The 27,799-nt window shown below is 47.2% G+C and overlaps 1 protein-coding gene across 1 annotated transcript in view; it reads left to right on the forward strand.

Annotated features, from left to right (window-relative positions):
* Window positions 1-3,424: 3,424 nt before the first annotated feature.
* The window catches only part of nusap1 (nucleolar and spindle associated protein 1), a 32,997-nt gene continuing 8,622 nt past the window's right edge, over window positions 3,425-27,799 (forward strand). Inside the window, exons 1-10 of the mRNA XM_070878660.1 lie at window positions 3,425-3,537; window positions 7,519-7,587; window positions 11,603-11,776; window positions 11,913-12,108; window positions 14,951-15,079; window positions 15,862-15,974; window positions 18,953-19,018; window positions 19,497-19,699; window positions 21,304-21,503; window positions 25,232-25,336. Of these exons, the coding sequence (XP_070734761.1) occupies window positions 3,463-3,537; window positions 7,519-7,587; window positions 11,603-11,776; window positions 11,913-12,108; window positions 14,951-15,079; window positions 15,862-15,974; window positions 18,953-19,018; window positions 19,497-19,699; window positions 21,304-21,503; window positions 25,232-25,336 (1,330 nt within the window). The 5' untranslated portion in view covers window positions 3,425-3,462. The remainder of the gene's footprint in view (window positions 3,538-7,518; window positions 7,588-11,602; window positions 11,777-11,912; window positions 12,109-14,950; window positions 15,080-15,861; window positions 15,975-18,952; window positions 19,019-19,496; window positions 19,700-21,303; window positions 21,504-25,231; window positions 25,337-27,799) is intronic.

The following is a 27,799-nucleotide window of genomic DNA, read 5'->3' on the forward strand; positions in this document are numbered from 1 at the left end:
TGCGTAAATTGGCCGCCGTATTTCCCACATTACAACAGTGACTACACTTCAAAAGTATAAAAGACAGGATTAATAAATGATCTCATGGTAAACGATCCTCCAGGAATGAGTGACCATAACATGGTTGAATTTCAAATTCAGTTGGAGGGTGAGAAAGTTGGTTCTCAAACCAGGGGACTACAAAGGTATGAGGGCAGAGTTGGCCAAAGCGGACTGGGAAAATAGACTAAAGAATGGGACGGTTGATGAGCAGTGGCAGATATTTAAGGAGATATTTCATAACTCGCAACAAAAATATATCCCAATGAGAAGGAAAGACTGTAAGAGAAGGAAGGGATAAATATCCGTGGCTAACTAAGAAAATAAGGGAGGGTATCAAATTGAAAACAAGGGCATACACTGTGGCCAAGACTAGTGGGAGGCCAGAGGATTGGGAAATTTTTTAAAGCCAGCAAAGAATGACTAAAAAAATGATAAAGAGAGGGAAGATAGATTATGAGAGTAAAGTAGCACGAAATATAAAAATAAATAGGAAGAGTTTCTACATGTACATAACAAGGAAAAGGCTAAAGTAAATGTTGGTCCCTTAGAGGATGAGACTGGGGAATTAATAATGGGAAACAGGGAAATGGCAGACACGTTGAACAAATATTTTGTATTGGTCTTCGTGGTAGAAGACACTAAAACCATCTCAATAGTGGATAATCAAGGGGAAGAACTTAATACTATCACTAATGAAGTAGTACTCGGTATGATAATGGGACTAAAGGCAGACAAGTCCCCTGGACCTGATGGCTTACATCCTAGGGTCTTAAGAGAAGTGGCTGCAGAGATAGTGGATGCGTTGATTGTAATCTACCAAAATTCCCTGGATTCTGGGACAGTCCCAGCGGATTGGAAAACCACAAATGTAACGCCGCCTATTTCAAAAAGGAGGCAGACAAAAAGTAGGAAACTATAGACCAGTTAGCCTAACATCTGTCGTTGGGAAAATGCTGGAGTCCATTATTAAGGAAGCAGTAGCGGGACATTTGGAAAAGCACGATTCAATCAAGCAGAGTCAGCATGGTTTTATGAAAGGGAAATCATGTTTGGCAAATTTGCTGGAGTTCTTTGAGGATGTAACGAGCAGGGTGGATAAGGGGGAACCGGTGGATGTGGTGTATTTGGATTTCCAGAAGGCATTTGATAAGGTGCTGCATAAAAGGTTACTGCACAAGATAAAAGCTCACGGGGTTGGGGGTAATATATTAGCGTGGATAGAGGATTGGCTAACTAACAGAAAACAGAGAGGCGGGATTAATGGGTAATTTTTCAGGTGGCAAACAGTGACTAGTGGGGTGCCGCAGGGATCGGTGCAGGGTCCTCAACTATTTACAATCTATATTAATGACTTGGATGAAGGGACCGAGTGTAATGTAGTCAAGTTTACTGATGATACAAAGATGGGTGGGAAAGCAAATTGTGAGGAGGTCACAAAAAATCTGCAAAGGGATAGACAGGCTAAGTGAGTGAGCAAAAATCTAGCAGATTGAGTATAATGTAGGAAAATGTGAGGTTATCTACTTTGGCAGAAAAAATAGAAAAGCAAATTACAATTTAAATGGAGAAAAATTGCAAAGTGCTGCAGTACAGAGGAACCTGGGGGTCCTTGTACATGAAACACAAAAAGTTAGTATGCAGGTACAGCAAGTAATCAGGAAGGCAAATGGAATGTTGGCCTTTATTGCAAGGGAGATAGAGTATAAACGCAGAGAAGTCCTGCTACAACTGTACAGGGTATTGGCGAGGCCACACCTAGAGTGCTGCGTACAGTTTTGATCTCCATATTTAAGGAGGGGGTTGGGGGCTGTTCAGAGAAGGTTCACTAGGTTGATTCCGGAGATGAGGGGGTTGACTTATGAAGATAGGTTGAGTAGGTTGAGCCTATACTCATTGGAGTTCAGAAGAATGAGAGGTGATCTTATTGAAACATATAAGGTAATGAGGGGGCTCGACAAGGTGGATGCAGAGGATATTTCCACTCATAGGGGAAACTAAAACATAGTCTTAGAATAAGGGGCCGCCCATTTAAAACTGAAATGAGGAGGAATTTCTTCTCTCTAAGGACTGTAAATCTATGGAATTCTCTGCCCCAGAAACCTGCGGAGGCTGGGTTATTGAATATGTTTAAGGCGGAGATAGACAGATTTTTGAGTGATAAGGGAATAAAGGGTTATGGAGAGCGGGCAGGGCAGGGAAGTGGAGCTTATTCCATGATCAGATCAGCGATGATCTTATTGAATGATGGAGCAGGCTCAAGGGGCCAAATGGCCTCATCCAGCTCGAATATCTTATGTGAGATAGGGCTGGACCATGTACAGTAGACACCTCAAGTCACTGAAGAAATACCACCAACGATGTCTCCGCGAGATCCTACAAATCCCCTGGGAGGACAGACGCACAAACGTTAGCGTCCTCGACCAGGCCAACATCCCCAGCATTGAAGCACTGACCACACTCGATCAGCTCCGCTGGGCGGGCCACATTGTTCGCATGCCTGACACGAGACTCCCAAAGCAAGCGCTTTACTCGGAACTCCTACACGGCAAGCGAGCCAAAGGTGGGCAGAGAAAACGTTGCAAGGACACCCTCAAAGCCTCCCTAATAAAGTGCAACATCCCCACTGACCCCTGAGAGTTCCTGGCCAAAGACCAGTTCGCCCTAAGTGGAGAAAGAGCACCCGGGAGGGCACTGAGCACCTCGAGTCTCGACACCGAGAGCATGCAGAAAACAAGCGCAGACAGCGGAAGGAGCGTGCGGCAAACCTGTCCCTCCCACCCCTTCCCTCAACCACTGCCTGTCCCACCTGTGACGAGGACCGTGGTTCAAATGTGCAGTGAGGGGCGAGTGCCTTGGGTGGGGGCACCTAAGGACTCCTGCTAAGAGTGGAAGCAAGTCTTCCTCGGTTAAGAGGGACTGCCTATGATGATGATATGATCTTGTGTTTATTGGTTGTAAAGCGCTATGAGTCGTCCGGTGGTATAAATGCAAATCTTTCTTTCTAATTTTTACTCATTGCTGACAGTTAACCTCCCAGATGCTGGCCCTGGGAACATTAACAACGGCTTGTCTTGAGTGGACAGCTTCCACATCAATCATAAGGCGGGGGCTGGAAACCAGCGGTCTGATTGGATGTCTGCAGCAGCCAGTGTCGTCTTAAAATCGTTCCTTCTCGTCCGAATGATTGGATGCCACGCGTTTCACTCAACGGTTGTGGGGCGAGGCCGTTGTGATGCTGCACTTCCATTGGATGCTATGCCGAGTGCGGGCGGGAATAAAGGAGCTTATTAACCAATAGAAAGGGCTGTAATGCCAAAAGGGATTGTTTTGAGAGAGGGTGCGCGCGCTTTCTGTCAGCCAATGGGCGGGATGGGAGGGAGAATTCAAACAGGCGGGAGACGGTTAGCGGGAGCGGCGGCCATGGAGTTGGAGAGCCTCAAGTACACAAGACTGCAGCGGCTGGCCAAACAGTGTGGGCTCAGGGCCAACCTGAAGGTGGGCGAGGGGGGACTCGCTGCCCCGGGGGAGGCGGGGGCGAGGGGGACTCGCTGCCCCGGGGGAGGCGGGGGCGAGGGGGACTCGCTGCCCCGGGGGAGGCGGGGGCGAGGGGGACTCGCTGCCCCGGGGGAGAAGGTCGCAGCCTCGGGCAGGCAGTGTCGGCGGGGCCGAGGCCGCTCCGGGAATGCTGCAATGGTTCAGGCCAGTACCACGGTACGCCCTTTCCCCGGTACCAAACAGTGACTGAGCATGCTCCCTCGGGCATCCCACTACCCGCTGTGTGAAGGGTCTCATCAACCTGTGCCGTCGGGGCCGTCCCGCCAATGGCAGCAGTGTCTCTCCCCGCTGTGCAGAGGGAGAGTGCCCCTTGTATATCGGGAGGGAGGGAGGAGAGTGCCCCCTGTATATCGGGAGGGAGGGAGGAGAGTGCCCCCTGTATATCGGGAGGGAGGGAGGAGAGTGCCCCCTGTATATCGGGAGGGAGGGAGGAGAGTGCCCCCTGTATATCGGGAGGGAGGGAGGAGAGTGCCCCCTGTATATCGGGAGGGAGGGAGGAGAGTGCCCCCTGTATATCGGGAGGGAGGGAGGAGAGTGCCCCCTGTATATCGGGAGGGAGGGAGGAGAGTGCCCCCTGTATATCGGGAGGGAGGGAGGAGAGTGCCCCCTGTATATCGGGAGGGAGGGAGGAGAGTGCCCCTTGTATATCGGGAGGGAGGGAGGAGAGTGCCCCTTGTATATCGGGAGGGAGGGGAGTGCCCCTTGTATATCGGGAGGGAGGGGAGTGCCCCTTGTATATCGGGAGGGAGGGGAGTGCCCCTTGTATATCGGGAGGGAGGGAGGGAGGGGAGTGCCCCTTGTATATCGGGAGGGAAGTGCCCCTTGTATATCGGGAGGGAGGGAGGGGAGTGCCCCTTGTATATCGGGAGGGGAGTGCCCCTTGTATATCGGGAGGGGAGTGCCCCTTGTATATCGGGAGGGAGGGGAGTGCCCCTTGTATATCGGGAGGGAGGGGAGTGCCCCTTGTATATCGGGAGGGAGGGAGGGGAGTGCCCCTTGTATATCGGGAGGGAGGGGAGTGCCCCTTGTATATCGGGAGGGAGGGAGGGGAGTGCCCCTTGTATATCGGGAGGGAGGGAGGAGAGTGCCCCTTGTATATCGGGAGGGAGGAGAGTGCCCCTTGTATATCGGGAGGGAGGAGAGTGCCCCCTGTATATCGGGAGGGAGGGAGGAGAGTGCCCCCTGTATATCGGGAGGGAGGGAGGAGAGTGCCCCCTGTATATCGGGAGGGAGGGAGGAGAGTGCCCCCTGTATATCGGGAGGGAGGGAGGGGAGTGCCCCCTGTATATCGGGAGGGAGGGGAGTGCCCCTTGTATATCGGGAGGGAGGGGAGTGCCCCTTGTATATCGGGAGGGAGGGAGGGGAGTGTCCCTTGTATATCGGGAGGGAGGGAGGAGAGTGCCCCCTGTATATCGGGAGGGAGGAGAGTGCCCCCTGTATATCGGGAGGGAGGGAGGAGAGTGCCCCCTGTATATCGGGAGGGAGGGAGGAGAGTGCCCCCTGTATATCGGGAGGGAGGGAGGAGAGTGCCCCCTGTATATCGGGAGGGAGGGAGGAGAGTGCCCCCTGTATATCGGGAGGGAGGGAGGGAGGAGAGTGCCCCCTGTATATCGGGAGGGAGGGAGGAGAGTGCCCCCTGTATATCGGGAGGGAGGGAGGAGAGTGCCCCTTGTATATCGGGAGGGAGGGAGGAGAGTGCCCCTTGTATATCGGGAGGGAGGGAGGAGAGTGCCCCCTGTATATCGGGAGGGAGGGAGGAGAGTGCCCCCTGTATATCGGGAGGGAGGGAGGAGAGTGCCCCCTGTATATCGGGAGGGAGGGAGGGAGGAGAGTGCCCCCTGTATATCGGGAGGGAGGGAGGGAGGAGAGTGCCCCCTGTATATCGGGAGGGAGGGAGGAGAGTGCCCCTTGTATATCGGGAGGGAGGGAGGAGAGTGCCCCCTGTATATCGGGAGGGAGGGAGGAGAGTGCCCCCTGTATATCGGGAGGGAGGGAGGAGAGTGCCCCCTGTATATCGGGAGGGAGGGAGGAGAGTGCCCCCTGTATATCGGGAGGGAGGAGAGTGCCCCTTGTATATCGGGAGGGAGGGAGGAGAGTGGCCCTTGTGTATCGGGAGGAGAGTGGCCCTTGTGTATCGGGAGGAGAGTGGCCCTTGTGTATCGGGAGGAGAGTGGCCCTTGTGTATCGGGAGGAGAGTGGCCCTTGTGTATCGGGAGGAGAGTGGCCCTTGAGTATCGGGAGGAGAGTGGCCCTTGTGTATCGGGAGGAGAGTGGCCCTTGTGTATCGGGAGGAGAGTGGCCCTTGTATATCGGGAGGGAGGGAGGAGAGTGGCCCTTGTATATCGGGAGGGAGGGAGGAGAGTGGCCCTTGTATATCGGGAGGGAGGGAGGAGAGTGCCCCTTGTGTATCGGGAGGGAGGGAGGAGAGTGCCCCTTGTGTATCAGGAGGGAGGAGAGTGGCCCTTGTGTATCGGGAGGGAGGGAGGAGAGTGGCCCTTGTGTATCGGGAGGGAGGGAGGAGAGTGCCCCTTGTATATCGGGAGGGAGGGAGGAGAGTGCCCCTTGTATATCGGGAGGGAGGGAGGAAAGTGGCCCTTGTATATCGGGAGGGAGGGAGGAGAGTGCCCCTTGTGTATCGGGAGGGAGGGAGGAGAGTGCCCCTTGTGTATCGGGAGGAGAGTGCCCCTTGTGTATCGGGAGGGAGGGAGGAGAGTGCCCCTTGTATATCGGGAGGGAGGAGAGTGCCCCTTGTGTATCGGGAGGGAGGGAGGGAGGAGAGTGCCCCTTGTGTATCGGGAGGAGAGTGCCCCTTTGTGTATCGGGAGGGAGGGAGGAGAGTGCCCCTTGTGTATCGGGAGGGAGGGAGGAGAGTGCCCCTTGTGTATCGGGAGGGAGGGAGGAGAGTGCCCCCTGTATATCGGGAGGGAGGGAGGAGAGTGCCCCTTTTATATCGGGAGGAGAGTGGCCCTTGTGTATCGGGGGGAGAGTGCAGTGCCTCTTGTATATGGGGAAGGGGGAGTGCCTCTTGTTTTCGGGAAAGGGGGGGGGGGGTGCCTCTTGTTTTCGGGAAAGGGGGGGGGGGGAGTGCCTCTTGTTTTCGGGAAAGGGGGGGGGGGAGTGCCTCTTGTTTTCGGGAAAGGGGGGGGGAGTGCCTCTTGTTTTCGGGAAAGGGGGGGGGGAGTGCCTCTTGTTTTCGGGGAGGGGGGAGTGCCTCTTGTTTTCGGGAAAGGGGGGGGGAGTGCCTCTTGTTTTCGGGAAAGGGGGGGGGAAGTGCCTCTTGTTTTCGGGAAAGGGGGGGGGGAGTGCCTCTTGTTTTCGGGAAAGGGGGGGGGGAGTGCCTCTTGTTTTCGGGAAAGGGGGGAGGGGGGGTGCCTCTTGTTTTCGGGAAAGGGGGGGGGAGTGCCTCTTGTTTATCGGGAGGGACTGTTTCCCTTTAAGGCCACAAACTGAGTTAATCAGAATATATTTGGTCAGGGAACTTTGCAGATGTATTTCAGTTTCAGGGTGCAGCAAGGCGAGATTGGTTTTATATTGTATTTGGGCTGTAATGCCTGAGCACAGTAGCTGTTCCATTTTTATTATATCCCTAATAGGCCTTCCATGATAAGTTGGGCATCAAACCATTTGGCAATACATGGGAGTCCTGCCATGTAATGCACTGTCGTATTCTGCAAATATTGATCTGTGTTCTAATTAATATTACAAAAATGACTTGTTAAACGGTTCAGCCCAAACAGTTTTATGGACTTTTGTTGACAAGCACCTGGTGTTTTAAGCTTGTTTGCAACTGTTCTAAAGGGCATTGTCTGCAAACTCTACATATGGTTGCTGTGATGATTGTTTATATAAAAGTGAGAAACTTCCTCTGTTGAAGTTGCTTGATACCTCTGACTTATCTTTGACTTATCCACTTTAACACAGGCTGATAAGTTACTGAAGCAGTTGCAAGAACATTTCCAACAGGAGCAGAAGGCTGATGGTGTTCTGAAGGTACGAATGTGAAAATAAAATTTTAAAACAAAGTAAGCTTCCCAAGGCATTTCACAGGAGCATAATCAAACAAAGTTGACACCGATCGAGATATTGGGGCAGATCTTGGTCAAAGAGGTAGGTTTTTAAGGAGTGTCTTAAAGGAGGAGCGGTTTAGGGAGGGAATTCCAATGTTTGGGCCCGGGCAGCTGAAGGCATGGTTGCCAGTTGTGGATCAGTTAAAATTTGGGATGTGCGAGAGGTTAGAGTTGGAGAAAGTGGCTTTAATTTGATTTTGTTTCAGTGCTGTGTCTGACTCCACCTCGAAGCGACAGGATTGAGGGGCTGACTGGCCCCAAGTTCCACATTCTCTGGATGGAGCACCAATTTGGATAGGGCCTAGATCCAGAGAGGGTGGAATTCTGACACACTTATCCAGTTTAAATACTGGATAACTATTGCAGAATGTGTGAGACAATGGAGTTAGTTGGCTGTCTGCAAGATTTGGAACATAACATAAGAAATGGGAGCAGGAGTAGGCCATACGGCTCCTTGAGCCTGCTCTGTCATTCAATAAGATTATGGCTGATCTGATCATGGACTCAGCTCCACTTCCCTGCCCTCTCCCCATAATCCTTTATTCCCCTAGCACGGAAAAAAATATCTATCTCAGCCTTAAATATATTTGGAGCGTCCCTAAAGCCCCAGGCACGTGAACAGAGTAGTTTTAAGCAGTGCAGTTTGTTTGACACTTGAAGAGCATGTATAACAATTTATTGGAACAGTGCAGACAGTGTTCTACATGAGGATTTAGTCAATGCTTTGCCAATTTAATGTTGTGAATTTGCCATCTCTGCTCCGTTTCTTTCAGGGCTATCGAATCATGTAGCAATCAGAGCGAGATAGGGTAAGAAGCCCAGTGTATCTAACAATTGAATATTGAAGGCATATAATGTTAAATTGATAGGGTTAGCCCTTTATTTCTCAGAACCTGTTAACTGTCTGTTGTACCACTGGTTTACCTACAGAAGTTGCTTGAAACTTGGTGAGAGTCCATGTTATGTCTTTAGATGTTCTGATAACTCCATGAGGCAAAGCATTATACTTGAACTACAGCATCGGGTAGACCGCTGGACCTGTGTGCTTCTGATGGGTGTTTGCCCGCTACATTATCAGAATACAATTTAAATCCTGCATCGCACAACATTTCATTGCTTATTCTAGATAAACTGTAGCTCCGATCGCAATCGCCCGACTTTTCTTTGCTTATTACATGTATAAAACTCTGATCATCAATTACAAGCTTTACATTTAGCTCAGTTGTTATTACATTGAGTGAGAATGTGGGACTGTCCCTTTAAGTGTGGTGGATTGCTGGCCGCCTTTGAGAGACTTGCTATCTTTACCATAATACTCCACTTCGTTTGGTGCCACGTGTTGCTCCATCAGCGCTTCACCTCGTGGTCTGGCCGCCGACATCTTTTCCTTCAGCGCTTCATCTCGTGGTTAGGGTGCCATCTTTCTTCCATCCACGATGTTGGCTGCTGTGTTCCTCTTCTCCCCGGATTCTGCCACTGAAGCTGAGAAGTCGCCTTTGGATCCGATTTTCTGCCTCCGGAGTCCTGCCACTAGAGCCTGGAAGGTGTATTCGGGTCGTCTCAGCTGGATCATCTCCATGCAGTCGTGCTGAGCGGTCTGTGCCTCGGGTGCTGTGCTGGTCTGCTCTCTGGTGTTGGATCTAACCTCAGGTGGGGGCTTGCTTTGCCTCTGAGCACGGGGGACACCTATCACTGGAGGGATGAAATCTTCCCAGCTTCAATAGATCTTCTCCATCCACCAGCTTCCGAGGTAGCGGTGCATCACCTGCAACAATCCACAGTGGTAACTTGTGCACCGCACCATCATGGAGTACCTTAACATTCACACTACCAACAACTGGGATAAGTTCATTGGTGTAGGTGCGCAGCTTTGCCTGAACTGGGACCAACTTGGGTCATTCAGTTTGATTGTCCCATAGCCTCTCAAAGGCTTCTTGATTCATTACTGACTGGCTCGCCCCCGTGTCCACCTCCATGAAGACTGGAGCGCCGTTTATCTTGACTTCCATTCTCAATGGGGAACATTAGGTGGTACAGGTAAAGGTGCTATATACCTCATCGAGTGGCTGAGCTGCGTCTGACTATCGTTTCATAATCCGCGCTGGATTCATGGCTCTCTGCAGACTCATCATCAACATGGTGAGTCCTATTTCCGTTCGCTGGAGTCTCTCTCTCTCTCTCTCTCTCTCTCTCTCTCTCTCTCTCTCTCTCTCTCTCTCTCTCTCTCTCTCTCTCTCTCTCTCTCTCTCTCTCTCTCTGGGATTCACGTTCTACAGTCCTGCCTCTAAAAGGCATCAGTCTGTGCAAAGTACTTGCCGGGTTTGAGTCCTGAGGATGAGTCATCCACCTAGAGCCGCAGGTCGAGGTCATGAATGCCTAGCTCATAGTGATGGCCTTCTGCAGTGTGACTGTGGTATCCGCAGATAGTAGCCTGTGAAGAAGGCCCTCGTGTCCGATTCCGATGACAAAGCTATCCCACTTCGGTGAGGTGTTCGCTGAAATCACACGGTGCTGCCAGCCTCCTGAGGTCTGAAGCATATTTTGCGATTTCCTGGCCTTCAGGACGTTGGGCATAAAACCGGTGTCTGGCTGTGAGGATGCTCTCTTTGGGCTTGAGTTATTCTTGGATGTGAGGATGCTCTCTTTGGGCTTGAGTTATTCTTGGATTAGCATTACAAGCTCCTCGTATGTCTTGGTCATTGTCTTCGCTGGTGCCAGCAAGTCCCTGATGGGCCATAGACGGTGGGCCCACAACTGGTGAGCAGGATAGCTCTGCACTTATCAGCCAGCGTGGCCAGGTCATCGCCTGCCAGGTAGTTTGCTGTGAAGAAATGGCTGAGCCTCTCCACAAAGGCGTCCCAATCATCCCCATCGGCGAACTGCTGCAACATACCAAGGTTAGCCATTTTCACGTGAAAATCCGTAATCTCGTCGCCAATTGTTATGTCTTTAGATGCTCTGATGACTCCACGAGGCAAAGTACTGTACTTGAACTGTAGTGACCTTTGTCCATTTACTATAACTCCAGAACGAGGGTACCACATGGACTCTTTTTTTTTATACCTGGGTACCTGTGGTGTACAGGTGACCCCTGGGCCTCCACCAGTAGCACCCTCTGGTGGTGCCAGCATAGTGTATACAGTGGGAACCTTGTTGATGGTACCCCTCCGGTAAACAAGTCTCCATCTTATGCAACTACAACTACAGAGTATATCTATAGTGTGTATATGTAACAGTCCACTTTCTAGTATTTGTGTTTCTCTTTGGGAATTTTATCTGGAGCATATGTGTGATCCACATGAAGCTCTTTTACTTGCTCTGTAGATGCTGCTGTTTCCTAATGGCTTTTCCATGTGTTCTCATTGAGTTGTGAGATGAAGTAAAAAAAAACTGATTAAACTATGAATTTTCCTAGTTGGGTGGGTAGTGAATGGAGGCCCAGTGAATGTAGCATCAGTTACGAACAATGACGGACAGGTAAAGACAATTTGGTCCATTTGAGCCTGTCCCCCACAACTGCGATACCTTGTGTATCACAACATACACTCTCCACCCCACCCCAAATCATGCGATCTCCTGGGAGAGGCAAAAAATAGATTAAAAATCCAGTCACTTTGCGGGGGGAGGAAATCTGCGAAATTCCTCTCTGACCCATGTAAGCGATCAAAACTAGTCCAGGAGATCATTCTGGCCATTAAATTCCCTGCAGTACCCACCTTCTGTAAGAGGTGATTGCCGCCGCAGCCAGAAACAAATCCAGCTTTTGCTTGGAGGAATTCAGCACATTACACTGAGCAACGGCTGCATGTGGCCCCTTGGCTTTAGTGAATAGGATGTGAAAATCTGCCATGTTTGTGTTGTCCCAGAGCAGGACTATTGTGTACACTATTAGTTTGTGTTGCTGAAGCATGTTTACATTTTATGCTGACTTTTTGCAGCCTATTGAAGAAGCTAATGAATGTCATACAACTGCTGTGGAAAAGGGGGAAGATGCTTATGTGACTAAAAGACGGGGCAAAAGGAGGCTGTCGAATAAAAGCAAGGGCGGAAATCGGAATGAATCTGTTCACCTGCAGGCCGTCGCAACCTCTGAGAATGAACAGCCTTCAATGGTATAAGCATCTCTGCTGCTGACTTAACTGTCTGCACAAGTTCACACACTGTCCTGCTGTCTAACATGGAATTTTATCTGTTACAGTTCTGTTTCAAGAATTTTAATACTTTTTAAATTATGCAATACTTGTGTAGGAACCTACACCTCATTCGGAAAAGTGCCAAAACTCCGAGGGATCGGACTTGAAGAGGAAACAAAGAAAACGGCGTGCAGAATCTGAACTTTCCACAGAAACTGGGGCTGAAAGTACAGGAAGTGTGACCGATGGGAGTGCTGCTGTGACTCAGTGCACACATTTACCATCCGAGGGAGCAACTGATGCATTTAAAGGTAGTGCTCGGCTATAATTTAACCTCATCACGGGCACGCTCAAAGGATTCTTTGGGATATAATATGTTGTTGGAATGCAGAGATCGTTGACCTTATGTGACTGCAATTTTTTCAGAAACTGAATCTACTCGCAAGTGAATTTAAAATCCTTGTGTAGAACCAACAATATTTTGATTAACCAATTCAGGCCTCGCAGAGTAAATGAAAAATGTGTGCACTTCTGCTTTATTTGATGCAAATGGATGAACTTAGTCCTTTTCAAGCTGGCTGCTTATTCAAAAACTGCCAAAATGGCCCAAAGTCCATCGTTGGTTTGTGCTGAGTTAGCTGATCCCTGCTGGATCAGAGCTCCTGGGCTAGGGAGTGAAAAGAATCAGCCAGTGACCCCTAGTAGGATGTGTACGTATATTAATGATTTTCCCCTTGATGGTCGTACATGTGAACAGCTGGGCATGTGAATTTCTTGTCCGCACAGCAGCCACACTCTAAGATAGCAAGCACTGTAACCTGGTAAGAAATCAGAGAAAAAAAGAAAGACTTGGATTTATATTGCGCCTTTAACGACCACCGCACGTCTCAACGCTTTACAGCCAGTGAAGTACTTTTGGGGTGTAGTCACTGTTGGGAAAGCAGGCCACTTGCTCTTTGATGATGAGTGTATGTGGATGACTGTGATGCCTGTCAGGAGGATAGGGAGAAAGCGTTTTTGAAAACTGTTAACCTCGGAGGGAAACAAATTGCTTAAATGTTAACAATTTGTGAAATCCGTTCTTCTGGAACCCAGTAACAATTGTGCAGTCTGCCTTAAAATTACAATGGCGTCCTAGTTATGCTGAGTGCTGTCAGCAATCTCATTGTTTCTTCTGTGGTAAGTCCAGCTCTCAAAGTGAGAATAGAAACATAGCAAATAGGTGCAGGAGCAGGCCATTCAGCCCTTCTAGCCTGCACCGCCATTCAATGAGTTCATGGCTGAACATGAAACTTCAGTACCCCCTTCCTGCTTTCTCGCCATACCCCTTGATCCCCCGAGTAGTAAGGACTTCATCTAACTCCCTTTTGAATATATTTAGTGAATTGGCCTCAACTACTTCCTGTGGTAGAGAATTCCACAGGTTCACCACTCTCTGGGTGAAGAAGTTTCTCCTCATCTCGGTCCTAAATGGCTTACCCCTTATCCTTAGACTGTGACCCCTGGTTCTGGACTTCCCCAACATTGGGAACATTCTTCCTGCATCCAACCTGTCCAAACCCGTCAGAATTTTAAACGTTTCTATGAGGTCCCCTCTCACTCTTCTGAACTCCAGTGAATACAAGCCCAGTTGATCCAGTCTTTCTTGATAGGTCAGTCCCACCATCCCGGGAATCAGTCTGGTGAATCTTCGCTGCACTCCCTCAATAGCAAGAACGTCCTTCCTCAAGTTAGGAGACCAAAACTGTACGCAATACTCCAGATGTGGCCTCACCAAGGCCCTATACAACTGTAGCAACACCTCCCTGCCCCTGTACTCAAATCCCCTCGCTATGAAGGCCAACATGCCATTTGCTTTCTTAACCGCCTGCTGTACCTGCATGCCAACCTTCAATGACTGATGTACCATGACACCCAGGTCTCGCTGCACCTTCCCCCTTCCTAATCTGTCACCATTCAGATAATAGTCTGTCTGTCTCGTTTTTACCACCAAAGTGGATAACCTCACATTTATCCACATTATACTTCATCTGCCACGCATTTGCCCACTCACCTGACCTATCCAAGTCACTCTGCAGCCTCATAGCATCCTCCTCGCAGCTCACACTGCCACCCAACTTAGTGTCATCCGCAAATTTGGAGATACTACATTTAATCCCCTCGTCTAAATCATTAATGTACAATGGAAACAGCTGGGGCCCCAGCACAGAACCTTGCGGTACCCCACTAGTCACTGCCTGCCATTCTGAAAAGTACCCATTTACTCCTACTCTTTGCTTCCTGTCTGACAACCAGTTCTCAATCCACGTCAGCACACTACCCCCAATCCCATGTGCTTTAACTTTGCACATTAATCTCCTGTGCGGGACCTTGTCGAAAGCCTTCTGAAAGTCCAAATATACCACATCAACTGGTTCTCCTTTGTCCACTTTACTGGAAACATCCTCAAAAAATTCCAGAAGATTTGTCAAGCATGATCTCCCTTTCACAAATCCATGCTGACTTGGACCTATCATGTCACCATTTTCCAGATGCACTGCTATGACATCCTTAATAATTGATTCCATCATTTTACCCACTACTGAGGTCAGGCTGACCGGTCTATAATTCCCTGCTTTCTCTCTCCCTCCTTTTTTAAAAAGTGGGGTTACATTGGCTACCCTCCACTCCATAGGAACTGATCCAGAGTCAATGGAATGTTGGAAAATGACTGTCAATGCATCCGCTATTTCCAAGGCCACCTCCTTAAGTACTCTGGGATGCAGTCCATCAGGCCCTGGGGATTTATCGGCCTTCAATCCCATCAATTTCCCCAACACAATTTCCCGACTAATAAAGATTTCCCTCAGTTCCTCCTCCTTACTAGACCCTCTGACCCCTTTTATATCTGGAAGGTTGTTTGTGTCCTCCTTAGTGAATACTGAACCAAAGTACTTGTTCAATTGGTCTGCCATTTCTTTGTTCCCCGTTATGACTTCCCCTGATTCTGACTGCAGGGGACCTACGTTTGTCTTTACTAACCTTTTTCTCTTTACATACCTATAGAAACTTTTGCAATCTGCCTTAATGTTCCCTGCAATAGTTGGGAGATGCTGATCAAAAAGTCTTGGAGTTGGGCAAGTGGTTAGTTATTGGTCCTCTCTTTACTTTTAGGAACTGCTGCTCAATCAAAGACTATCTTCCCAGGTGGCAAAATTCCACGTTATGTTGGGGTGACCAGGAAAACTGGACTCATGTCTCCCATAGCAGGTGGAAAAACTGGACTGAACCATGTCACTCCCGGTAAGAAAATATTTGTTATTGCCTTTGTGCAAAGCAAAGACTTAGCTTGATATTGGGAAATTGTATACAGCAGTATAGGCTGGAGTGGCACTGTGAGGTGCCTTGCTGTGCGAGTGTCAAGATTGTCATTATCTTGTATCTAATCTGTGGTGTATCTGGCTCTGGGAATGCTTGATGCTGACACCGAATATAAAAAGAGTACAAGATCTCCCTCACCTTAATTACTGACATCTCTCACCTTAATTACAAATATCTTAGTGAGAGCTAAGCGGATTCTTTGCATCAGTTTTTACAGAAGAGTACCAGAGGTTTGGCAAATAGCAAATGTAATTCCTATCTTCAAAAAGGGAGATAGACCTATAGACAAATTAGCTTGAGATCAGTGGCAGGAAATACACTAGAATCTCTGCTAAAAGATGAGGCTATAACATCTAGAGCCAAAGAAAATGTCAGCGTGGATTTTTAAAAGGAAGGTCATGTTTAGCAGGCTTATTGAAGTAACAGTAAATTAGGGCAATGCAGTAGATGTGGTATACATGGACTTTCAGAAGGCCTTTGATGAGGTGCCACATAAGAGTCTCATGGAGTCCGTGCGTTACTAATTCAGTGAGATATTTAGAATTCTTGGATCTGTGTTTTGATAATGCAGTGTGGTATTTGGGATTGAGACCTGTGTGTTAATGCAGTGTGGTATTTGGGATTGAGACCCGTGTGTTAATGCCGTACGATATTTGGGATCAAGACCCGTGTGTTAATGCAGTGTGGTATTTGGTATCTCCTAGACTGGCAAAAGATTCATCAAGCCAATTTCAACAAGATGGAGTCAATCGACTTGTATGTTGAACGGAAGCGGAAACGCATTGAAGCTCTTGGTAACTCTATCAAACAGGTGAAGGTAAGTCCAGAGAACTACACGGGCGCTTGTGCATTGACGTCTTTAGCCACACGCACTATCCCCAAACCCTACTAAATAGGTCATCTGCATTGCCCTCCATATGAGAGGTCATTTACTGTCCGTGTGGAGCCCTGCCCACTGATTGTGGACATGTGTTAAGCACAGTATCTGACGGGTAATAATATACAGCACGTGCTCGAGTTTCTGTGTGCAGCCAGCAGGTGAGCATCCATGCCAGGCGTGCCATGCAGGAAAATAGCCCATATATTGTAAATTGAATAGATTTTTGATCCCCAGGTCTAAGGGGAACATATATTCTGGGGGATCTTTTGGTTTAGTTGCAGTTTTTTATATCTCTACTGTACTGTAAATTCCAGTTCCGCAGATAAGTGTACTACGTTGTGTGGTACCAAGCCATACAGAACTGAAGGACCAGGTTCCCTTCATATTCAGTGCTGTGTTAGCTGACCCCAGCAAGGCTGCTTTAGATCATCTTGGCTTCCCCCCCCCCCGCCCCCCAAAGCTAGAGTTCCTGCTGCTGATGTCTGTGCAATGACCACTGGTATGAGCTTAGGTGAATGTTGGATAATTGGGTTTGAGTGTGGTACCTTCTGTGGTCAAATAGCCTGCCAGCACTGTCTACATGTGGCTATAGGATACAAGCTTGGAAAGCAGCTGGGACTTATGGAGTTGTGTCCGTGATCAGAAAAATGTGACCACATTACTTGTCCTGTTACTGAAGGATTCCCCCTCTGCCCCAGGCCACCAACTCTCTGATAGAACAAACCAATTCCAATGGGTGCGAAGTACTGGAAAGTATGGAACCCATGTGAATACCTGAGGGGAAGAAAGTAGAGTATTGGGTGTTGCTGATTTGGGATTTTCCACTTGTCCAAGATACATTGTACTATCCCAGTGCTACAGAATATGATTGATTAGCATCCTGAAGGAAATGGAAAGATTGCTGCCTCTGTAATCTTTCCATTTCCAACTCTGCCCTCCTCGCTGGAACCGCCTCCATAAACCCTTCCACTTTATTATTTTCCTATTTGCTTTCAAAATCTATTCAAATCTTTCAGCCTACAGCCCAAGATTTAATACATTTAAGTTGACGAGTTATAGCAAGCGTGGTTTTCATACTGACCTATCATCTTCCATGGTATCTAATTAAAGTTACATAAATTTAAAATCTCAACCCTTGGTATCAAAGGAGCCCACAGTGCTGGTGCTGGCTCCACATCAAGGCTATTGACTCATTTCCATTTCACTACTCTTTCCCCACATTTTTTCACATTTTTATTCTAATTCCCTATTCAATAGATACTGCTGGCACTTATTCCATATTGCTTTAACATGGAAAGTCATCTTCTAACTTCCCCCTCTGCTTCTAGTACTAATTCTGCATTGATACCCACATGTTACTGATTTATCAACCAGCGGAAATAGTCTTTCACTGATTGCCATCCCATCATTTTGAACAGTTCTATCACATCCTTGCACCAGAGAATACAACAGTAACTTTATAGGTTTCATAATAGGGTTGTCAGAGGAGCGGTATGACTGGTTAGGAACCAAAATGGCGATCTATTGGTGTAGACTGATGGCATGACTGAGGTACTAAATGAGTACTTTGCTTTGGTGCCGACCAAGGAAGAGGACTTTGCCAAAGCTATGGTAAACAAGGAAGTTGTTGGGATACTGGATAAGATTAAAAAAAGAGGTACTGGAAAGTCTAGCAGTACTTAAAGTGGATGAGTCACCTGGTCTGGATGGGATGTATCCTTGGTCGTTGAGGGAAATAAACGTAGAAATTGTCAAGATGCTGGCCACAATCATCCAATCCTTTTTGGCTGCTGGGGTGGTGCCAGAGGATTGCAGATATTACACCCTTGTTCAAAAAAGGAGAGAAGGATAAACTTGACCATTACAGGCTGGTCAGTTTAACAGTGGTGGGGAAGCTTTTCAGAAACAATAATCCGGCAGAAAATTAACAGCCACTTGGACAAGTATGAACTAATAACTGAGAGCCAGCATGGATTTGTTGAGGGCAAATTGTGTTTGACTCACTTGGTTGAGTTTTTTGATGAGGTAACAGAAGGTGAATGAGGACAATGCAGTTAATGTGTGCTGGTTAGGTTGCAGAATGCATTGCCTGAAAGGGGGTGGAAACACATTCAGTCGTAGCTTTCAAAAGGGAATTGGATAAATTCTTGAAGGAGAAGAAATTGTGGGGGATATAGGAAAGAGCGGAGGAGTGGGAATAACTGGATTGCTCCTTGAGTCTGCACCGGCTTTCAATGAGCCGAATGATGACCTTCTGTGCTGTACTATTCTATGACATTCATCGACCCTGGTACCATCCTAGTCAATTTATGTTGCGCCTTTCCCAAGACTCCAATATCCTTCCTATGATGGAGTGCCCAAAGCTGTGCATAGAATTCATAGAAACATCGAAAATAGGTGCAGGAGTAGGCCATTCGGCCCTTCGAGCCTGCACCACTATTCAATAAGATCAAGGCTAATCATGCACCTCAGTACCCCATTCATGCTTTCTCTCCATACCCCTTGATCCCTTTAGCTGTAAGGGCCATATCTAATTCCTCCTTTCTTCTGTATCCAATGGCCTGTATGTAAAACCCAGAATCCCATTTGCACTCCTGGCTTTCCCCACCTGTAACCCTGTGTATCTGTACCTCAAGACTCTTTAGTCCATTGAAATCCACTGAACACTTGGCTAGATTTCATATTGATCCTCCCTTACTGCCATAGTTAACCTACATTGAAGATTTTGAATCGTTTGAAGAATTTTTAAATATTCAATAAAGTTAAATGCCAATTAACCGCTGCTATTAATTGCTTCAGGAAAGGCATTAAAAATCCATTGTATGACCAAGCCTAAGGTGCTAATGTTGAGTTGGCCTTGTGACCTTATGTTTACTGCTTTCTGAAGTAGACTGAGCTGATTTTCTGTTCATTAGACATTGGCTGAAAACTCCCTCCCTCAGAAAGCATCTGAAATAAAGCTTCCAAGCAGCAACGTGAAGGTAAGAAGGATTATTGAAACTGGAAAACCTACTCTATTCCCTGCCTGAGTGTTTTTAAAAAAAAAAAATCTATTAAAAAGACTATTGATGGAAAATGAAACTGCTGAAATACTTTCTGTCGGACGCTGTAAAGGGTTCAAATATGTTGTCTGGGTGAGGCGCGAACTCCCTGCTACGTGACTTCTGACTGGGTGGGGTTGTGCAACTGGCTGGTTTAGTTTACTGGCTGAGCAGTGAGTGCGGGGTGGATGGAAGAGAGGCAAGTCTGACTTGTGCAGCCCTCTTGTTCTACCTCAATTCCTTTCATGTTGAAACATTGTCTCCAATAAATGTTATAGACAGGAACTGAAACTGCATGCTATTCAAAATTTTATCGGGTGCTAGTTTAATGGGGGTGCAGTTTTGTGTCTTCTGAAAGTCTCTTTTATAAGCTTGTATTTAGTGCAGTTTATATCATGTCCCCCTCTTGTTTTCTTAGTCAGTGAATGGACAGCAAGATCTGAAGAGTGCACCCTCTTTGTTTAGCCCAATACAGCAGACAGCAAAATTTGCTCAACTATCCACACCTGCCAACTGGCGTAAATCACCACGTAGCTCTGCTGCTGCAGCCAAAGCCAGCACCTTGAATGAAAAATTGGTCTTCGAGCCTTCTGTGTACTCTGTCACCAAAATGAATGTCAGGTAATGTCCTCCGCCACTTTCAACAAGCTCCAGAGGAAGCTTTGGGCTGACGATGATTAAGTTCTTGTGATTTCAAATGCATTTCTGTGGACTCGTCCTTGACTATTATACCAATTGAGTAGCCCTACCTGTCTTAAACTTTTAAAGAACAGAAAATGTATGTGGAAAACTGTCCAGGTATGCCGTGTCCACAAAAAGCAGGACAAATCCAATCCCCATCAGTCTACCCTCAATTATCAGCAAAGTGATGGAAGGTGTCGTCGACAGTGCTATCAAGCGGCATTTACTCGCCAATAACTGCTCACCAATGCTCCAGTTTTGGGTTCCTCCAGGACCACTCGGCTCCAGACCTCATTACAGCCTTGGTCCAAACATGGACAAAAGAGCTGAATTGCAGAGGTGAGGTGAGAGTGACTGCCCTTGACATCAAGGCAGCATTTAACCGAGTGTGGCATCAAGGAGCCCAGGTAAAACTCAAGTCAATGGGAATCGGGGGAGAGACTCTCCATTGGTTGGGGTCATACCTCGCTCAAGGAAAGATGGTTGTTGGAGGTCAATCATCACAGCCCAAGGATATCGCTGCAGGGGTTCCTCAGTGAAGTGTCCTGGACGACATTCCGGCTTGGGCTGATAAGTGGCAAGTAACATTCGTGCCAGGCAATGACTATCTCCAATTAGTGAGAGTCTAACCACTGTCCCTTGACATTCAACAGCATTACCATCGCTGAATCCCCCACCATCAACATCCTGGGGGGGGGGGGTCACCATTGATCAGAAACTTAACTGGACCAGCCGCACACATACTGTGGCAACAAGAGCAGGTCAGAGGCTGGGTATTCTACAGCGAGTGTCTCGTCTCACCTGACTCCGCAAAACCTTTCCATCATCTACAAGGCTAGTCAGGAGTGATGGATATTTTCCACTTACCTGGATGAGTGCAGCTCCAACAACACTCAAAGCTCAACACCATCCAGGACAAAGCAGTCCGCTTGATTGGCACCCTATCTACCACCTTAAACATTCCCTCCCTCCTCCATTGGCGCACCGTGGCTGCAGTGTGTACCATCCACAAGATGCACTGCAGCAATTCGCCAAGGCTTCTTCAGCAGCACCTCCTAAACCAGTGACCTCTACCACCTAGAAGGACAACGGCAGCAGGCGCATGGGAACACCACCACCTCCAAGTTCTCCTCCAAGTCACACACCATCCTGACTTGGAAATATATCGACGCTGAGTCAAAATCCTGGAACTCCCTCCCTAACAGCACTGTGGGAGCACCTTCACCGCATGGACTGGAGCGATTCAAGAAGACTGCTTACCACCACCTTCTCCGGGACAATTAGGAATGGGCAATAAATGCCGGTCTTGCCAGCAATGCCCACATCCCATGAACAAATATTTTTAAACTGGAAATCTCTCTGCAGTTGGTGTGGAGGCACATTATCAAAATGTGTTGTGCTTGGCCCTAATTTTTCTCGGCTGATTTTTCCATGTTGCTAGTGTTCTACTTTTCTTCTTTTTCCTTTTTCAAAACTCTCCTCTCCCCCTCTGAGTGTGTCTGTCAATCACTGTGTATGTAGATTTACTTGTATGTTGTGTTCAGGTTTACAGATACTACCAAGGACAATGGTAACAAGCGCTCGGCAATGAAGACTCCAGCCAGGATGTCGGTGCACACCGAACTGCCCTGTGGTCCAGGCACTGAAGAGGTGAAGAAAGTCAGATCGGCAGGACCCAAAAAACCTGACGGCCAGAAGGAAAAAGCAGCCGACACCAGCATTACTAACCCTGCCCAGATTAAAGGTGCTGTTTCAGGAGTGCCCCAGTTGGATTGTGTTTTGCTTTTGTATGCTACACCACAGCAGTGCTGAATATCTGGTACTCATGATCAATTAATTGAAATCGCAAAGGTGTGTGAGACCTAGAGTAGTTACAAGGCCAGTTCCCAGTATCCAGTGGTTCCTTTTGATTGGAGATCTACCTGGAGCATGTAAAATAATGGAATTGATTGTCAGTAAACTTGTTCAATTGCTGTATAATAACCAAATAAGCAGCAGTCGCTGTGCATTCAGAAGGGGAAGATCCTGTCTGACCATTATTGAAAAATAGACATTCCAATTGGTGGAAAACCTTGTGACATAGACTAGACTTTAAGAAGACAGTTGGCAAAGTTCTACATGAAGGGTTATTATTTAAGGGTTATTATTTAAGCTCAAAGCTGTGGTAATTCATGTTAAATCTTGGGAGTGGATAAGAAGTTGGTTGAAGGTAGGAAATAAGAGTACTTGTTTGAGAAATTATGTGGTAGGGAGAGAGGGGGTGGGGGTGGGGGTGGGGGCGGGGGCAGAGGGCAAGACAGAGAACTTGATGGGGTGCCCCAGGGATTGGTGTTCAGGACTGCTGCTAATTTGTATTGATGACCTGGACTCAAACAATGCAAACTGGTCAAATTTGCAGATGCTGCCAAACAGGATGAGACAGTGGCAGCTCAACAATGACCGAATGAGTCGTGCAAAATATGTAAATAGGTAGAACAATGGCCGATAAAATATGAAGTAACACACAGGGGAAGGAAAAATGGACAACACGTATACTCCATGAATGGTGTTGAAATCTGAGGATGAAGTTGTAAGAGACCGAGGTGTCTTGGTAATCTTGACTTTACTACAACAACAATTTGTATTTATATAACGCCGTTAACGTAGTGAAACGTCCCAAGGTGCTTCACAGGAGTATTGAGATGAAAAAGCCACAAGTAGAAATTAGCGCAGGTGTCCAAAAGCTTGGTCAAAGAGCTATGTTTTAAGGAGCGTCTTTAAGGAGGAAAGAGAGGCGGAGAGGTTTAGGCAGAGAGTTCCAGAGCTTGGGGCTTAGGCAACAGAAGGTGTGTCCACCGATGGTTGAGCGATTATAATCAGGGATGCTCGAGGGCAGAATTGGGGGGGGGGGAGGCGGCTGGAGGAGATTAGAGATAGGGAGGGGCTATGAAAATAAGGGTTTTGAAAATAAGGATGAGAATTTTGAAATCGAAGCATTGCTTAGCTGGGAGTCAGTGTAGGTCAGTGAGCACAGGGGTGATGGGTGCGCGGGACTTGGTGTGAGTTAGGACACGGACAGCCGAGTTTTGGATCATCTCTAGTTTGCGTAGGGTAGAATGTGGAAGGTGTGCATTGGAATAGTCCAGTCTCGAGGTAACAAAGGCATAGCTGTCCAACTAAGCAGTAATTAATAAGGCCAATAAAATGTTGTCCTATTTAACAGTAGAGTCAGTGCACATGTCACTAAGCAGGTGAAAGGTGGGAGGGAAACCAGGGAATTATAGACCAGTTAGCCTAACATCTGTTGGGAAATTACTTGAGTCTATAATTAAGGATAGAGTGACTCAACGCAGTGAACATGCTCAGCTAATCAGAGAGCGCCAGCATAAATTTGTAAAAGGTACATCATGCCTGACAAACCTGATTGAATTTTTTGAAGAGTTGACTGAAGTAGTAAACTGGGAAATGTCTATGGATGTTGTTTAAATGGACTTTCAGAAGGCATTCAATAAAGTCCCTCATAAGAGACCGGTAACTAAAGGTAAACCTTGTGGAATTGAAGGTAAATGATTGACCTGGTTAGGATATTGGCTGAGCGGCAGGAGACAGTAGGGATAATGGGCAGGTACTTTAATTGGCAGGATGTGACTAATGGTGTCCTGCAGGGATCTATGTTGGGGCCTCAACTATTCACTATTTATTAATTACTTGGATGATGGGATACAGAGACTCACCCTAGTTTGCTGAGGACCTAAAGATAGGTGGCATTGTAAATAGTGTAGATGGAAGCATCAGATTACAAAGAGATCTTAATCAATAAAGTGGAGGAGTAAAACTGGCAAATGGATTTTGATATAGACAAATGTGAGAACATCCACTTTGAACCTAAAAAAAGATAGATCAGCGTACTTTCTAAATGGTGAAAAGCTGAAAACTGGAGGTCCAAAAAGGTTTGGGGTTCCATTTACATAGGTCATTAAAATTTCATGGACAACAGCAGCTTGTATTTATATAGCACCTTTAACATAGTAAAACGTCCCAAGACACTTCACAGGAGTGTTACAAGACACAAAATTGACATTGAGCCAATGTGGGTCAGTGAGCACAGGGGTGATGGGTGAACGGGGCTTGGTGCGGGCTAGGACACAGGCAGATTTTGGATGACCTCAAGTTTACGTTGGAATAGTCAAGTGTAGAGGTAACAAAGACATGGATGAGCTGAGACAGGAGCGGAGACGGGTGATGATACGGAGGTGGAAATAGGCAGTCTTAGCTATGTCGTGGACATAGTGGTTAAATATGACACCAAGATTGCAAACAGTCTGGTTCGGCCTCAGACAGATGTTGGGGAGAGCGATGCAGTCAGTGGCTAGAGAATGGCATTTGTGGCGGGGACCAAAATCAATGCCGCTGGTCTTCCCAATATTTAATTGGAGAAAATTTTTGCTCCTCCAGTACTGGATGTCAGACAAGCAGTCTTTGACTATTTAGAGAGCGAGGACATAGTGGTGAGGTAGAGCTGGGTGTCATCAGTGTACATGTGGAAACTGATGCTGTGTTTTCGGATGATATCGCCGAGGGGCAGCATATAGATGAAAAATAGGAGGGGGCCAAGGATAGATCCTTGGGGGACATTAGGGGTAACAGAGCGGGAAGAGAAGCCGTTGCAGGTGATTCTCTGGCTACGATTAGATGGAACCAGGCGAGTGCAGTCCCACCCAGCTGGTGGAGAGGTGTTGGAAGAGGATGGAGTGGTCAACCATGTCGAAGGCTGCAGACCAGTTGAAGGACGAGGAGTGATCGTTTACCTTTGTCACAGTCACAAAGGATGTCATATGTGACTTTGAGCCGTTTTGGTACTGTGGCAAGGGCAGAAACCTAATCAAAGGATTCAAACATGGATTTCTGGGGAAGATTGACACCAATCTTGGGAGACAACAACATGTTCAAGGGCTTTGGAGAGGAATGAGAAACTGGACATGGGCCAATAGTTGGCAAGGATGGTGGAGCCAATGGTTGTTTTTTTTTTGAGGAGCAGGGTGAGGACAGCAGATTTGAGGGAGAAGGGGACAGAAAATAATCAAAACGGTTAATTGAATACTTAGAGGACTTTATCAAGAAGGCTTTGAGGGTTGAAACGTTTCCTCTGCCCACCTTAGGCTCACTTGCCGTGTAGGAGTTCCGAGTAGAGTGCTTGCTTTGGTAGTCTCATGTCGGGCATGCGGATCATGTGGTCCTCCCAACGGAGTTGGTTGAATGTGGTCAGTGCTTCGATGCTGGGGATGTTGGCCTGATCGAGAATACTGACAGATTATCTGGTCGTTACCACATTGCTGTTTGTGGGAGCTTGCTGTGCACAAATTGGCTGCCGTGTTTCCTACATTACACCAGTGACTACATATCAAAAAGTTCTTCATTGGCTATAAAGCGCTTTGAGACGTCCAGTGGTTGTGAAAGGCGCTATATAAATGCAAGTCTTTTTCTTTTCTTCAGTGGTTACTCCATACCGGTTCTCCGGCAGCACGACTCCTGGAACCAACAAAAAGTTCGACCTGAAGGCAAGCTTGTCTCGCCCTCTTCGATACAAGCCACACAAAGGTCAGTGTGTATCGTTTCAACTGAACTTTGGCAAAGTTCTCTGTATTGATAAACCACGCTTTCCGTTCCATTCCTAGCATTTTACAGCATAGGAGGCCATTTTGTTCCTTATGCCCGTGTCAACTCTGAAAAAGCAATCTACTTAATGCCATTACCTGTACCCTTTTAAATTGTCATCTTCACATAATTATCCACTTCCCGACTAAAAGCTATCATGGGTTCTGCTTCCACCACTGTTTTTGGTAGGACATTCCATGTCTTAACAACCTTCCTAACCTCTTTTGTTCTTTTGGTGACGATCTTCAGTTTATACCCTCTGACTCGCCTGCCAGTGAGACATTTTTCCTGATTTGAATCGTCATAATTATGAACATCTCTCTGATCTCCTCTAAGCCTCTGTTTTAATAAAAAGGGTATCTCTAGTCTCTCCTTAACTAAAAACAAGATGGATGCAGTGAGGATATTTCCAATCTTAGGCGAAACTAGAACTAGGGGCCATAGTCTCAGAATAAGGGGCTGCCCATTTAAAACTGAGATGAGAAGGGTTGTAAACCTGTGGAATTCTCTGCCCCAGAGAGCTGTGGAGGCTGGGTCATTGAATATATTTAAGGTGGAGATACAGATTTTTAAGCGATAAGAGTTATGGGGAATGGGCAGGGAAGTGGAGCTGAGTCCATGATCAAATCAGCCCATGATCTTCTTAAATGGCGGAGGAGGCTCGAGGGGCCAAATGGCCGACGACTCCTATTTCGTACGTTCTTCTGGTCTTGACTTCCTTAAAGTAAGGATTTTGGATACAATATTCTAGCTACAGTTTAAGAAATGATTTGTACAGGTTTAGTATTCCCATTTCATTGAGGATTTCTCCTGTCTCTACTCTCTCTCTTCCCCCCTCCCCCCCCGGCCCCGCCATTTCCTGAGAGTTCCAGCTCTTGCTGGGCTTCAAATCATAAAAATTCACAGCACGGAAGAAGGCCATTTGCCCCATTGTGTCTGTGCCGGTCGAAAAAGAGCTACCCAGCCTAATCCCACTTTCCAGCTCTTAGTCCGTAGCCCTGTAGGTTACGGCTCTTTAAGTGCACATCCAAGTACTTTTTAAATGTGAGGGTTTCTGCCTCTACCACTCTTTCAGGCAGTGAGTTCCAGACCCCCACCACCCTCTGGGTGAAGAAATATTTCCTCGTCTCCCCTCTAATCCTTCACTAACTACTTTGAATCTATGCCCCCTGGTTATTGACCCCTCTGCTAAGGGAAATGGATCCTTCCTATTCACCTCAATTTTATACACGTCAATTAAATCTCCCTTCAGCCTCCTCTGTTCCAAGGAAAACAACCTTAGCCTATTCAATCTCTCCTCATAGCTGAAGTTTTCCAGTCTTGGCAACATCCTCATAAATCTCCTCTACCCTCTCTAGTTCAATCACATCCTTCCTGTAATGTGGTGACCAGAATTGCACGCAGTACTCTAGTTATGGCCTAACTAATGTTGTATAAGAACATAAGAAATAGGAGCAGGAGTAGGCCATACGGCCCCTCGAGCCTGCTCCGCCATCCAATAAGATCATGGCCGATCTGATCATGGACTCAACTCCACTTCCCTGCCCGCTCCCCATAACCCCTTATCGTTTAGGAAACTGTCTCTTTCTGTCTTAAATTTATTCAATGTCCCAGCTTCCACTGCTCTCTGAGGCAGCGAATTCCACAGATTTACAACCCTTTGAGAGAAGAAATTCCTCCTCATCTCAGTTTTAAATGGGCAGTCCCTTATTCTAAGATCATGCCCTCTAGTTCTAGTCTCTCCCATCAGTGGAAACATCCTCTCTGCATCCACCTTGTCAAGCCCCCTCATAATCTTATACGTTTTGATAAGATCACCTCTTATTCTTCTGAGTTTCAATGAGTAGAGGCCCAACCTACTCAACCTTTCCTCATAAGTCAACCCCCTCATCTCTGGAATCAACCGAGTGAACCTTCACTGAACTGCCTCCAAAGCAAGTATATCCTTTTGTAAATATGCATGCAGTATTCCATGTGTGTCCTCACCAATACCCTGTATAACTGTAGCAAGACTTCCCTGCTTTTATACTCCATCCCCTTTGCAATAAAGGCCAAGATTCCATTGGCCTTCCTGACCACTTGCTGTACCTGCATACTAACCTTTTGTGTTTCATGTACAAGTACCCCCAGGTCCCGCTGTACTGCAGCACTTTGCAATCTTTCTCCATTTAAATAATAACTTGCTCTTTGATTTTTTTCTGCCAAAGTGCATGACCTCACTTTCCAACATTATACTCTCATCTGCCAAATTTTTGCCCACTCATTTAGCCTGTCTATGCCTTTTTTGCAGATTTTTTGTGTCCTCCTTACACATTGCTTTTCCCCTCAACTTTGTATCGTCAGCAAACTTGGCTACGTTACACTCAGTCCCTTCTTCCAAGTCGTTAATATAGATTGTAAATAGTT

This window comes from Pristiophorus japonicus, chromosome 4 (genome assembly GCF_044704955.1).
Source record: "Pristiophorus japonicus isolate sPriJap1 chromosome 4, sPriJap1.hap1, whole genome shotgun sequence".
Taxonomy (NCBI): Eukaryota; Metazoa; Chordata; class Chondrichthyes; family Pristiophoridae; genus Pristiophorus; species Pristiophorus japonicus.